General features: G+C 39.4%; 1 protein-coding gene across 1 annotated transcript; it reads left to right on the forward strand.

Moving 5' to 3' along the window:
- The first annotated feature begins 3841 nt into the window (after positions 1 to 3841).
- rab4b (RAB4B, member RAS oncogene family) lies at positions 3842 to 12764 on the forward strand. Its single transcript, XM_074680212.1, has 8 exons — positions 3842 to 4025; positions 7672 to 7752; positions 8295 to 8409; positions 8630 to 8692; positions 10250 to 10404; positions 10539 to 10634; positions 10784 to 10961; positions 11066 to 12764. The coding sequence occupies exons 1-7, from the start codon at positions 4010 to 4012 to the stop codon at positions 10897 to 10899; spliced, it is 642 nt and encodes a 213-aa protein (XP_074536313.1). The 5' UTR covers positions 3842 to 4009; the 3' UTR covers positions 10900 to 10961; positions 11066 to 12764.
- Positions 12765 to 13347: the final 583 nt, after the last annotated feature.

Consider the following 13347-nt stretch of genomic DNA (forward strand, 5'->3'; position numbering starts at 1 on the left):
AGAACAAACATTAACATTATTTCTTACTGATAGTTGATTCAGCAGCTGAAAGTTCAGCATACTTTACACACTTTAAAGTAAGTAACAGTGATACTATTGTCCCAACTTTTTTTTAAAATTGTGAGACATAAAGAGGATGTGCACAGACATCTCTGGGATTTGTGGAAACACTAGTTGTGGTCAGTGATGTCATCCATCATCACCCCTGACATCAGCGAGGAAAGGCTGTGGGTGCTCCCGCCCCTCTTTGACATTTTGCTTCAGGGGCAGCAAAGCTTGCATGGACTTGCAGGAGCCAACATATGAGCTCTGGTTTCTTGAGGACTTTGTTTGGATTTGGACAAGCCCCACTGGCCTAGATTTTTTATGTTGTCCTGCTCTTGTTACATATCGACTTCACTTTAAGATCTGTGATCTATGAGAAATATGCTCTCACTGAAATGCATAATTAATCAGATTCACCAAATAATTGCCCCTTAAGGCACAGATTTTGAGATACTTTGTTGTTTCTTTACACAAATAATTGTCAACCACAGCCCAAACAGGCTGTGTAGGTTGTTATATTAAAGTTGAGAGATTTAAATAATTGTGGGATTGGATCTGGAGATTCTGAGGCTGACAAGTATGAGAGGAAGGGGAAATACAGGGAAGCACTGGGCATATGTTTATACCTGAGGGAGGTAAATTATCCTCCAGTGGCATTATGAGAGCCCATAGATACCCTCTGAGATTATAGTGAGTGGGAAAGAAACCTATTCAATGAAGAGATAGCATCAAAGGCCCGCCTTGAGTAACTAATAATTAGGCAGTGCTGTTTTCCGTAGATACGATGCATCGAAGTAAGAAACATACACAAAGGTAACATGAGGCTTTGCGGGTAGAAGGTATTTCCTGCTCATTCTAAAGACACTCAAGTACAAAGTAAAGTAAAGAAATGAGCCGTTTCCACCCAACAATCCTGAGCCTTTGTGTGCAGGTAGTCTGGCATATCCCTTGATGTTTTCTGGAGGGGCTCTTTCAGTTAACTGAGTGTTGAAAGATGAACTGACGGTCACATTTAGCAGAATGTGCCTAAACAAAGACATGGGTCTTCTCCTTCCTTGCAGCTGAAAAAGGATCATGTGGTGGCAGTCAGCCACAGAAGAGCTTGAGTTATGTAGCCTTTATCTACTCTTTCACTTGTTACCCCTGAGGACCTGTAAAATAACCTTTAAAGCAGATCTGTACGAATTCCATATATCCTGAATGACATCACTCCAAAATTCCTTAACAAGTTATATCCAGCATGCATGCAGCAAGAGCAGATGAAAAGACATTCTATATATCAATATGTGACATAAAACCTGTCTAATGAAAGTGCTTTATGATCTTATAGGAGCCATGAAGAAGCCTTCAGGGCTTGTTGGTGATTGAAATGCCATGCACTGATGTTTTCTTGAGATTAAGTAATAACTTTGCAAGTGTGGAAAAAAACAAGTTATATAAACTGAAATCTGGTTTGAACTTTTTGGGATGTAGACTATTAAGTTAATATTCTGTATCATATTTCATATCATATCATATCATATCATATCATATCATATCATATCATATCATATCATATCTTATTATATATCATATCATATCATATCATATCATATCATATCATATCATATCATATCATATCATATCATATCATATCACATTGCTTGTGTTGTGCTGTATTCCATCACTTTGAATTGTATCATATAGTTTATCATATTACATTATTTTGTCTCACATGGTATCATTATGTATCAAAAATGGTATATCAAATATTTAGTATTATATTGCATTGAAATGTACCTTTAATTTAAAATGCATATATACAGATTGTCACATGTATCTCACTTCAGAATGGATTAATGGTCATAAGTCCTCATTCAATCAATGCAAGCATAAATAAATTGTGTAAGGGAGTTTGTATCTCTTTAATGTTCTTACAATATAATAACCCTTTTGGAGTCAGCAGGCCTTGTCAACACCAACAGCACTAACTAACGGTTTTAAGGTGAAATGCAAAAGTATTTTTGCTTTTTGGCCTCACATTTACACTGAAACAGCATTTTAGCCAATCTAAAATGCAAACTTTTGAAAACGGCCTCCAGAGTAGAATTTTTCTGAAACGCTCCAAAACCGCAGTTTTACAAAAAGTATCATCCTTAGAAGAAAACCAGGCTTGCTAAAGATGAATCATTCAGTAGGAAAAGTTTCCTGTAACTTGAAAATAAAAACTTCTTACAAATAGCGTTTTTAACAAAACAATGTGATGCATTCTTTGAATCAATGTAGCATTGGGCTAGCTTGCATTATGCAGCCTGCTGGCTTTGCTGCATTCATTTTAAAAACTTTAGCACTGTTTTTATCTTGGTCATTACTACCTCTTCCTGACCACCTTTGGAGTGAGTGTTTACAAAATGAGTTGAAAATAAAAGCTCTGTGTCTCCCTGCGTCATCATCCTCAGTGTTAATCTAAGTGGGGGAATTCTGTTTTGAATGCAACAAACAAAGTAGCAAACACACTGGTAGTCTGCAAATGCTAGATGAATGTCAAGTGAAAACCAATACGCCTGAGAGTCTCTGGGTAGGTTATGGTACTGTCAGTCTATTTTCAGTCATCCCTGAGAAGCTGAAAGGCTGTAGTGGCTATAAATGAAGTTCATTTTTAGCATATAACCTTGAAGTCTATATAGCTTTTTTCTGTCCTTAACCTCAGTGAAAATAGCTTCAAATAAGGCAGAAGAGAATGGGTTTTTCGCTCTAACATTTTACCATACCTAACTGCAGATACAAAAAGGTGATGAATGAATAGGGAAAAGAAGCAGATGTTTCTGATTCCTCAACCAACAATAGAGGACATTTCTTTTCAAAGGGTACCCAGTCAACTGCTGGCCGAAGACACTATGTTTATGAATTACTCTTTACTACAGATTTTGACAGTACTGCTGGTAAAATCTGCCCACATTCGTTTTCTTTTTGGTCTACATTCTCTAGACTCAAAGGTTTAAGTTCAAGCACACATGAAGTGTAAGCATTTATGCAAGATATGCAAGGTGTAACTATGCAATAACATCATGTACTTTGTTTTATATTGTGTCATCAAGAGATTTATTTTTGTAATACACCTCAACACTTTGCTGTCTTTTAAAATTCAGAACTTGTGTTTCTTTATCTTTTCTGCCACCTAGTGGCATGCTGTTGCATATGTGCAATAGTCAAGTTGAATAAGACCACAATACATTAAGTAAATAAATGAAGTAATTAATAAAGAAAAATAAATAAAGAAATAAAATAAAATAAAACAAATGTAGTGAAAAACCTTTTCTGACTACAATTTGCTTTGATCAACACTGAAAAAAAAGCATTTTGAGGAGGGAAGACGGTAAAATGCATTGACTGTACAAAGATACATTTTAATAAATAGTCCCCAAAATGAATTCTTACCAAGTGCATACCATAAGAGAGCACTTTTGGTGGACACATTGTATTAATTTAAAAAAGTAAATCAATGTAACCGAAAAACTGGGTACTGGTCAGACGAGCGATGAGACATGTTTCAAAACGTACATAATTTAGAACATTTGATATAAAGTAAATATTATTGGCGATAATAGAATATAACAGAGATTCTATCAAAACGCAAAATGAACCAAACATACAAACAATCTCGCAAATTTACGATATTCGGAGCAAACACCCTTTTTGTCTTACCTTTGTTGAGTTTTTCGTGTTGACGAACTTTAGAATTACTATATGGTAAACTGCACCTGAAGGCAACACCAGATGACGGATGACGTAGCAAGGAGCGACCGTATATGGTTGTGGCCGGAGCAAAAGAAAAAAAAAGGTAGGAAGGGTTTCAGGAAACCTCTGGTATCGTAGATAAACACCATTTAAAGGTGCGAACGAAGCCAGTGATCCTGTTAGTGTCACAGTATCAAGAAGACATTAATAAAGGCCCGAAAGAGTCATTGATACAACGAGGGTCAACATGTCTGAGACATACGGTATGTTTGTGCGCGTTGGCAGATTATTTCATGCTTGCTAACCGTTGAATGCTCTGACAGGGGAGAGATGAAACAGACTGGCTACTAGCAGCTCAGCTAGTTTGCTAGCTACGCCGTTAGCTTGGTCTAGCTGCCACCCAAACACGTCCTCTGGTTTCTCTTGATGTTTTATAGTATTCACCACTGACATTCTTTCTAGCCTAATCGGCACTGTTCGCTACGTCTGAATCAACTGACACCCTTGTACTGAGACAATGGCGGAGAGAAATAGCTGCCTTTAGCGGTCAGTAACATAAGCAGACAGATTTCCAGGTGAAGTTGGCCAAACTTCAGGCACAAAGCGACTGTATCATGTCGACAAACTAAGTGTGTGTTTTTATCTTAGTGTTAGGGCTGTATGGGTGACTGTAAGCTGGAATAACGGTACATTTAGTCTCATGTGCTGCGTAGTTTTACCAGAGGTTGTTTTTTGCCCAAAGGCCCATAAGAGGAAGTTGTATACAGCAAAGATAATCAACTCTTTACCTGTAGAGCAGAGGATGTAAGATGTTACAGATATTCTCATCCACAGCTCCGCTCATCTGCTCCTCAAGCAGTTGATATTACAGGAAGATGTCGGCACAGAACACCTTGACCTAATGACCAGCCAGCAGTTGGTTCGAAGTATTATGGAGACATTTATTTAACATTGGCCTGACACTGAAGATCCTGTTGTTTAAAAATTCAAACCATCATCCACTCTTGCTCCACACCCTCTCCCTTTCTCTAATACCCTCTCATGTAATTGTGACCTGTCTTATTATTCTGTAAAACACTTTATTCCAGGGGGCAATATTTGTGTGAAAGCGCTAGAGTAAATGGTAGCTGTAGTGACTTTTATTGGTTACTGTCTCATTCTCCTATGCTGTCGTCTCTCCTGGTTGGTGTCTAGTTGAATTAGCATATGTGTCGGTTAAATAATGGCATATAAAAAGTACATTTTCATTTATTATTTCAATGAAGGGTAAAGGTTGAAATATTATTTGTGTGTAAAATACAAAATTGTACTTATAGTGTTTTTTTTTTTTAAACAATCTCTGAGTGTGAGTTCATCTCTGAATTCTGACAGATATCTCTTTTGTGATACAAAAACAAACTAGACTTTCCTGATTATTTGATTGATGCATCTCATTTATGATCTGCCACTTTTTGTATAATAAAGGCCCTGCCTGAACTTTATAAGCAAAACTGAAATTGTGTCACTTTTGCAAATTTTCCTGTTCATAATCCACAATTTCAAACAAGATTATAAGCGCCAAACAGTTATCCTAACCTAACCTTCTGTACATTAAACTACAGTACAAATTGAGTTTACAAAGTTAAAAGTAGAGCTACATGACAACAAATAAATACATAATCTTGTCACTTTGCATCCTGCAGACAGTTGTTCTGAACATAGAAAAGTAGTATTAAATGGCTACTTTAGGGAAAGGTACCAAATTAGGTACGTTTATAGGTATCAACCATAATTCTGCTTGTAGTACCATTTCACTTATAGTCAAAAGGTATCTTGTTTAGGTACCTAAACACATTCTTGTTACAGTGAGTGAGTGGAAAGGTAGGCGATTTTTCATGCTGGACATAAAAACACAGCATTGCAAGGTTATATATTGAAGAATAAATATGTTTCATTGAGAAATTTAAAGGTTTTATTTTTAAACGATTTGATATGTATTGTCACATAAACACATAAAAGTACAGAAAACTGTTACCATTGAGTATTGATATCAATTGCCAGGTACCAGGCATCAGTATCGTATTGTTTCAGATATTAAAGGTACCCATCCCTAATTTAGGGTCTGCAAGAATTTTCATCACTTGTTCTTAAACACAACATCACGTGTTGTGATGCTCACTAGCTCACCAGCCTCCTGCAGCATCGCGTCTCTATATGGAAGAGACTCAAGAGACGTGCACCTGACTTGACATGTTAGCACAAGCCTATCACTGGTATTGCACACATACCTGCTCAGCAGAAAGCCAACTTGCGTCCCACTTCACCAAATGCCCGAAAGAGAGTGAAAGTCGAGCCAAGCTTCATCACGGTTTAGGAAAAAGCGTTATCTGTTTGGTGTTTCATTTCGCTTTGGTTGTGTTTTTCATCCTTCACATTGCGTCCACTGTCTTAGCTGTTATTAGCTTCCACTCGCAGTCATCAACACGCAAAGTCACTTGTACACTGGGCGCCCTGTGATTGGATGAAGTAACCTTGCTTACTTTCCCCAGAAATGTCCTGAAACAGGCAAAACAACATACAGGCAGAGGAGGGGGTTGAGACAGAAACAGACACTGACACACTTGTATAGAGGCTCAAGGGTGATGACTAAATAAGATTATTCCTGTAAAAGCTGACATTCAGTATTTAATGAAAATCCTGCAGACTTTCCCTTTAAAAATAATTTCTGATTTTAATTTTTTTCCTTTCAGTATAAATGTATGCCTTTTTGTATTCCCTCCTCCTTCTTGCTTATTGACAGCTCAGTTATTATATGTAGATCTCATATGCAATGTGGATTGCAAAAGTATAGTCTCTTTTTCCCTGTCATCATGACAGTTTACAACGTAAAGATGTAAGATTGCTGTTGCAAAGAGAAACTAAGTGCGTGTTGGGTTTTTTAGTTGAGCCTTTGTGTTTCTCTCACTGTGAATTTGAGCCCTAGCTGGTGTTGTGTTAGAAAGTACTGGCTTTAACGAACTAAAGGTGTACCATTAACTCTGGCTGGGTCATCAGATGAATGTGGCAGCAATGGCTCACTGATTTTTAAATGTCACACAGGCAAGTGAAGCCAGTTCAAACCTTTTCTAACCCTGTAACTACTGTTTCTCTTGACCCGATGAGGTGATGTCATGACCAGTCATAAGCTAAACCAGTGATCCTGACTGCAGTGCCAGTGCCTGAGCCTGAAGTGAAATGCACTTTGTCTTCAGGGTCCAACTGAATCAGGCTCTGTGGTGGAGAGGTTCAGTTTGCAGCCATTACCAGCCTTTGTGATTCATCTCTCAGGTTTCCTGTTTGTCTCTCACAACCTCTCTGGGCGTTACAAATACACACTCCGTTTTGATTCTCAGACCCGGCGTAGAACACCCAGGTGAATGCTCTTCCTCTGTCTTTGATTCCTGGTCACAAAAAGACGTCCATGCACAGCTATGAATGGACTTGCACGTCAGGAGTCATTAAAGATTTAGAACACTTGTGTGGGTCGGGTTCTCTCTGGAAGATCCCTGTCCCCACGACAACAACATCTGCACTAACAGCTGGCTGTGGTTATTCAATCCCCAGGCATGACAGCTAACCTAATCCAAGTTCAATAACAAGCTCTGACTGGCTTCTGTAAGGTGTTATTGAGCGCTGGTGTTGGTGTCATGTTTCACCTTAGACAAACAAGCATATTTAATTAGAACTATAAGCTGCAGGTGATGGTGATTACATGTAAGGCTTTGTGATTAGCAAGCTAATTTGGGGCTGTTGGATACAGTGAAAGTAGGAGCTCAGGGGGATTAAGAGGAAATCTAAGGATTGTCTCTTGCTGAGACAGAGCAGCAGATTTAGATTCTCCTTCTGACATTGGTGATGCATTTATCTCTACCTCCTTTGCTCTGCTTTCAGACTTCCTGTTTAAGTTCCTGGTGATTGGCAGTGCTGGTACTGGGAAATCCTGCCTCCTCCACCAGTTCATTGAGAACAAGTGTAAGTGTTCACTCACTATTTAGCATTAGCTAAATCACCATGTCTACATGTCTACATGTCTAAATGCACTGAGTTGTTGCCATGTGATTGGCTGGTTAGATATTTGCATAAATGAGCTGTTGAACATGTGTACCTAATAAAGTGACTGGTGAGAGTTCATAATCTGGTTGTAAAAGACCCACTACTTATTTGGTGAGTAAGAAATGTGACAACTCAGGGTCACACACTTGTGTTAATTTGATTAAAGGTGTGTGAGGTCTCTGTGCTGTCATAGAGAAGAAAGGGAGAGCACTTTGACAGTGTGACTGGCTGGGACACGGCCTGTTTTAATACAACTTTGTTATTCTAAAAAGCAAAACACACCTACCTAAAATAAATAGGAGTAGCAGTCTGGGAGCAGTTTTCTAAACGTGTTCTGCTTTATGATAGAACACAGCTGTTGCTTTAATAGAAAGCTTAAATTTACAAGTAAAAAAAAAACTGATGACATTTGGGTTCATGCTGTTCTGTTTCTTCATACTCTCTCTGCATCATTGTTGCAGTTAAACAAGACTCCAACCACACCATTGGTGTGGAGTTTGGTTCCAGAGTGGTCAACGTTGGTGGCAAGACGGTCAAACTGCAGATCTGGGATACTGCTGGGCAGGAGCGATTCCGGTAAAAGAGCCTTCAGTATTTCCTGTTTGGGTTGGATTTACTTTTAAAAGATACAAAGATGTTAAGAATCAGTGGGCCCACATGCTGTTTTAGAGAAACATCCAGATTCAAACAGTTGTCCTGCCAGTTAGCATGTGTTGACTCTTCTCCTGAGGGATTTCTTTTGCTCATACTGACCTGGTAAATGCATTATTTACACTGCTTTGGTTTCTCTTCACAGGTCTGTTACACGCAGCTACTACAGAGGAGCAGCTGGAGCCCTTCTCGTCTATGACATTACCAGGTAAAGCATTCCCCAAATTTACCGTCCAATGGACATTCCTTAAAGAGGCTGTTTGGAGTTTCAAAGTGATCTTTATGCCACATTCAAGTCTCTCTCAGAAACTTTTCTTCTGATTCTGTGCAGCTTTGGGTCAGCCAGACCTCTCCCTGTTATAGTTCCTCCCAGTCTCTGAGGGTCTTTTGATAGTGAAGTAAACTGTACTCACTGACACCACTCTTTGCAGTTTCCTAGAAAGACCTTTTCTTGAAATTTCTTGATGGTCTGTCTTTCTATTATTGCCCTGTCATTTTTATCGTATGAAACTACTTTCTGCTGTTCAGTCATGCTCACAAGGGTCTGGTACCACAGTGTGTTCAGCACTGCTTTTCTACTGACAGAGATGGTCGTGAGTAATACACAGAACACTGGGACACATGTCAACTTTCAAAGCTTGATCAATGTCCATTGCTGCAGAACAGCTGTAAGTTGTGAGAGGGTCATTCTGCATAGTTATGAAAAGTTCATTATTTTTCAATTTTGGGTAACCTTACCTTTTTTCTTAACCTGTCAGTTCATCACTTATTTGATTACCATTTCAAGCATTGGACTTGAACTGCTTGAATTTGAGAAGGCTGTATGTGTGCACTGTTGCCTTACAGCAGTGTTTCTCAATTCCGGTCCTGGGGCCCCCCTGCCCTGCATGTTTTAGATGTTACCCTACTCCAGCACACCTGATTCAAATGAATGGCTCGTTATCAGGCTCGGGCAGAGCTTGATAATGAGCTGATCATTGGAATCAGGTGTGTTGGATTCGGTAACATCTAAAACATGCAAGGCAGGGGGGGCCCAGAACCGGAATTGAGAAACACTGCCTTACAGCAAGAAGGTCACTGGTTTGAATCCCAGTTTGGGCGAGGAGGGCTTTTCTGTGCATGCCTGGGTTCTCACAGTCCAATGGCGATTCTGGATTGGCTGTAGATTTGTGATAGGTTGTCTTTCTCTGTGTGTCAGCCCTGTGATTGGTGAGCAGTCCAGGGTGTACCCCGCCTCTCGCCCTAAGACAGCTGATAGGCTACAGCCACCTACAACCCTGAACAGGATAAGCTGTAGAAAATGGATGAATTAATGAATAAATGAAATTGGGGTGTTTTAAAACTTTTGACTGGTTGTGTGTGTAGCAAATAAAATTTTACACCTCCCAGTAACACAGGCCTCCTTCAAATGATGTTCTTGAAAGTATGTAAGTCAAGATTTTCTGTTCAATTTAAGTATTTTTTATAAAAATATATTCCATTAAGCAAGTTTCTGTTCGTTTCAACTCATCCCAGGGACTCGTATTAAGTTTGTAGAGTTTAAAGAGCTATGAAGTTTATAAAACAACAAGACAAAGATCAGTTTCTTTTACAACTATAGGCTGGTTGGAAACATTTTTACTCAGAGCATTTACAGTCATCACTATTCTCTCTAAAGATATCAATATGCCTCTGTACTAATAAGTAATTTAAGCCCTCCCAGTCTCTAACAGGAAACCAGCTTCTGTGCTTACAATATGTCCATCTGTGCTGTAATGTCTTTCAGTCGGGAAACGTACAACGCCCTCACCAATTGGCTGACAGATGCACGGACTCTGGCGAGCCCAAACATTGTTATTATTCTGTGTGGCAACAAGAAAGACCTGGATGCAGACAGAGAGGTGACTTTCCTGGAGGCATCGCGCTTTGCTCAGGAGAATGGTAACTGATGTTAAATGTGCATCTCACTATAATTCAGGTTTTAAACTCAGATATGCTAAGTCTACCTACGGTCTAGACTGTTCTGGTTCTTGATGTGTGCATTTTCTGTCTATTTCCACTTTTTGCAAATATAGAGCTGATGTTTTTGGAGACCAGTGCTCTGACAGGGGAGAATGTAGAGGAGGGTTTCTTAAAATGTGCTCGCACCATCCTCAACAAGATAGATTCAGGTAAGCCTTCTCATTTCTTTGTCACAGATGTAGCCGAGTTGGGCGTGTCTGTGTCTATGCAAATATTTACACATGTTGAACGTGATCTCTTGTCTGCATCCCTGCGTGTTTGCCTGTAATTGCTGATAATATTTAACCCCCTCTTAAAGGTGAGTTGGACCCTGAAAGAATGGGTTCAGGTATTCAGTATGGAGATGCTTCCTTGCGACAGCTGCGACAGCCGAGAGGCACCACCACACAGAATAAGCAGCAGTGTAATTGCTAGGGGTCAGGGGACACACCCTTGCCTCAACCAACAGGCCCAAACAGACAGGACGCCCCCTACAGGTCAGTGGTGCTCAGAGGATGAAAATGAGACTTTCACTGGAACTTGTCGGGGTTATTAAGTGCATATCAGTAATCACCCTCTTGTGTCTTCATCGGCATTTCAGCTCCAGGTGGTTTTTCGGTATGTGGAACGCTTCGCTCTGCAGTTTCATACACGTTTCATCACCTGGAAGAGTGGTCCTGGAGATCACAGCAACCCTGTTGCCCCTTAGTCTGGGCAGGGAAATCTCTCAGTCTGAATATGCCAGGATAATCAAGAGGAATAGTCTTCTTCTTGAAAAATTGTTTGTCATTATTTACCAGACAAGGAGGATGGTGAGGGTTGTTTGTATGGGCTGTCCTGCTGTTTTATTTTTATTTTCTTTTGGCTTGTTCATTCTGGTTTTAGCAACCCTAACAGACGTTCCATGTTTGCACATCTTTGTAAGTTATTTTCCGTAAAATAATTTGTGCTTTCGCCATTTAGAAGTTATCAAGGGCCCCAATGTGTCCTCTTTTCAAGTCACAGATTTAGGTGTAGACCTGCTGTACAAATACTGTAAGCCGGAGTCAATGCAAATCTTTTTAACATTTTTGAAGCTGTTGTCCATTTTCTTCTCTTGGTCCACACAAAAGCTGTCAATCAAGGAGTTAAAGTGTATTTCCACTCTTTAGAGTATGAAAAGCCCAAGCATAGAGCACTGTTCTTTTCCTTCCTCGGAGATGTGGGTTACATCGAGTCGTCTGACCTTTCAGTGATCATTGAAATGCACTCTTAAGACATAGTGTGTTGGCCTTAGTAATATACTCGATATTGTGGATCTACAGTATATTATTCCAAGTCATTTGTCTCTAAACTGTCCACCGTCTCTATTTTACACCCACACAGATGAATCTGTGGGTCTGGTTTAAAGCACAAAAAGGAGATTTTTGCTCTTTTATTTGATTTACCAAAGTGTGTGGATTTGCATTCTTAAAATTAAGCATTATTAAGTCTGTATCTCTGGTCCTGGCATGGTGTTTGCAAAACTGACAATGTTTCCAAGTCCTTCTGCTGGCTTTATCTTTACCCTCCCTTCCCTCCCTCCTCCTATGATTCACGTAGCACAAACTTTGTGACAGACACCTCTGGAAATCATTTAGTTTTGCCTCAGTGCCATTTTTGTGGCAGATCATTAAGCCCATCCAGTTTCCCGAAGAGTTTCAACACCGTTAAATCCAGGGGGTTGTTAACACACTTTGATAAGAGTCAGGACTCTGTCAAGCTTTGTTCACTCCTCTTTTCACTTGGTGTCACTGAGATGACCAGGTCAACCTCAACTCCTTTTTACCAGAACTGACTCTGTGCTGATGTCCTTGAGAGAAAGAGGATTTCCAATGATCTATATAACACATAGCAAGGTTTGTGGTGCTGCTGCTGGGAGAGAATGTTTGAGTTAATCACTTAAAAAAAACACAGCCACTTCTGTCCGAACCACTGAGAGCAGCTCGTACTGACCCAGCTGAGAGAAACTTTTCTTCAATCTTCAACTCAAATTTTCATGCATGTCTTTCCAGACAAACCATACGTGATTGAAGCTCAGTTAAGCCAGCAAATGTGAAAAGAAAACATGGTGATTTGTGCAAACATAAATATAGGATATGAAGAAACAGATGTCAGAAAAAAAAGTAGATTTCATTAAATACTGGCACTGTGTGATAGTTTGTCTTCTTCTGCAAGTGCACTTTTACTTTTGAATTTTTCATGTTTGTTGATATGCTGCAACTATAGAATTGTACATTTTATTTTACTTGAACAGTATACTGTAATAAAGATTTTAATTGGAGATGCTATCATTTCTTACTAAAGACAACTGAGGTTCTATCTTATTTTTCATTTCCTTGTTTGTGCCACCAAATGGTGAGGCTGCTGTAGTGGCAATGACCTCCTGCTCTGCGAGCTTTCATGTGTGTTGCCCACAGCTGACATGGAGGGTAGAAGTGAATGGATGTGAATACCCTACAGGAGGTTTCTGCAGACAGTTCAGAACTGTCGAGTCAAAGCTTGTTTATTTGGCAACATTTGCTATTGGATCTTTTTTTTTTCATTAACAGTTTATCATAGCTATATGAAACACCTCATGTTTTGCAGTATGGATCAGTTATAATATGAAGGCAATCCATCTCTGTTGTTGCTCAGTAATAAATGTTATAATGTTATAATCAACCTAAATTCTACTGTACATCTTAAGTAATCTATGCTGTAACCAGAGTGTCTATTGAGGGTGTTTCTGACTGATTGTAATGATTATGCAATTCAAAGTAAACTACTTCTTTTTTTCATTTAAAAGTTTACCTGTTGGCCTCATGTTTACATTTATGCGCTGGCTTTAAGCCAATGTAGGTTGTGTTTGCGTTTTGTTGCATA

Source organism: Halichoeres trimaculatus, unplaced genomic scaffold, assembly GCF_033239565.1.
Source record: "Halichoeres trimaculatus isolate MK-OKI-2021-1 unplaced genomic scaffold, fHalTri1.1 fHalTri1_scaffold_9, whole genome shotgun sequence".
NCBI lineage: Eukaryota > Metazoa > Chordata > Actinopteri > Labriformes > Labridae > Halichoeres > Halichoeres trimaculatus.

Bases quoted from the DNA above. Each gene is read 5' to 3' on its own strand.
- rab4b (XM_074680212.1), top strand. The intron at 8,693-10,249 runs GTAAAGCATTCC...AATGTCTTTCAG, and splicing joins CTCGTCTATGACATTACCAG to TCGGGAAACGTACAACGCCC. The intron at 10,405-10,538 runs GTAACTGATGTT...TTGCAAATATAG, and splicing joins GCGCTTTGCTCAGGAGAATG to AGCTGATGTTTTTGGAGACC.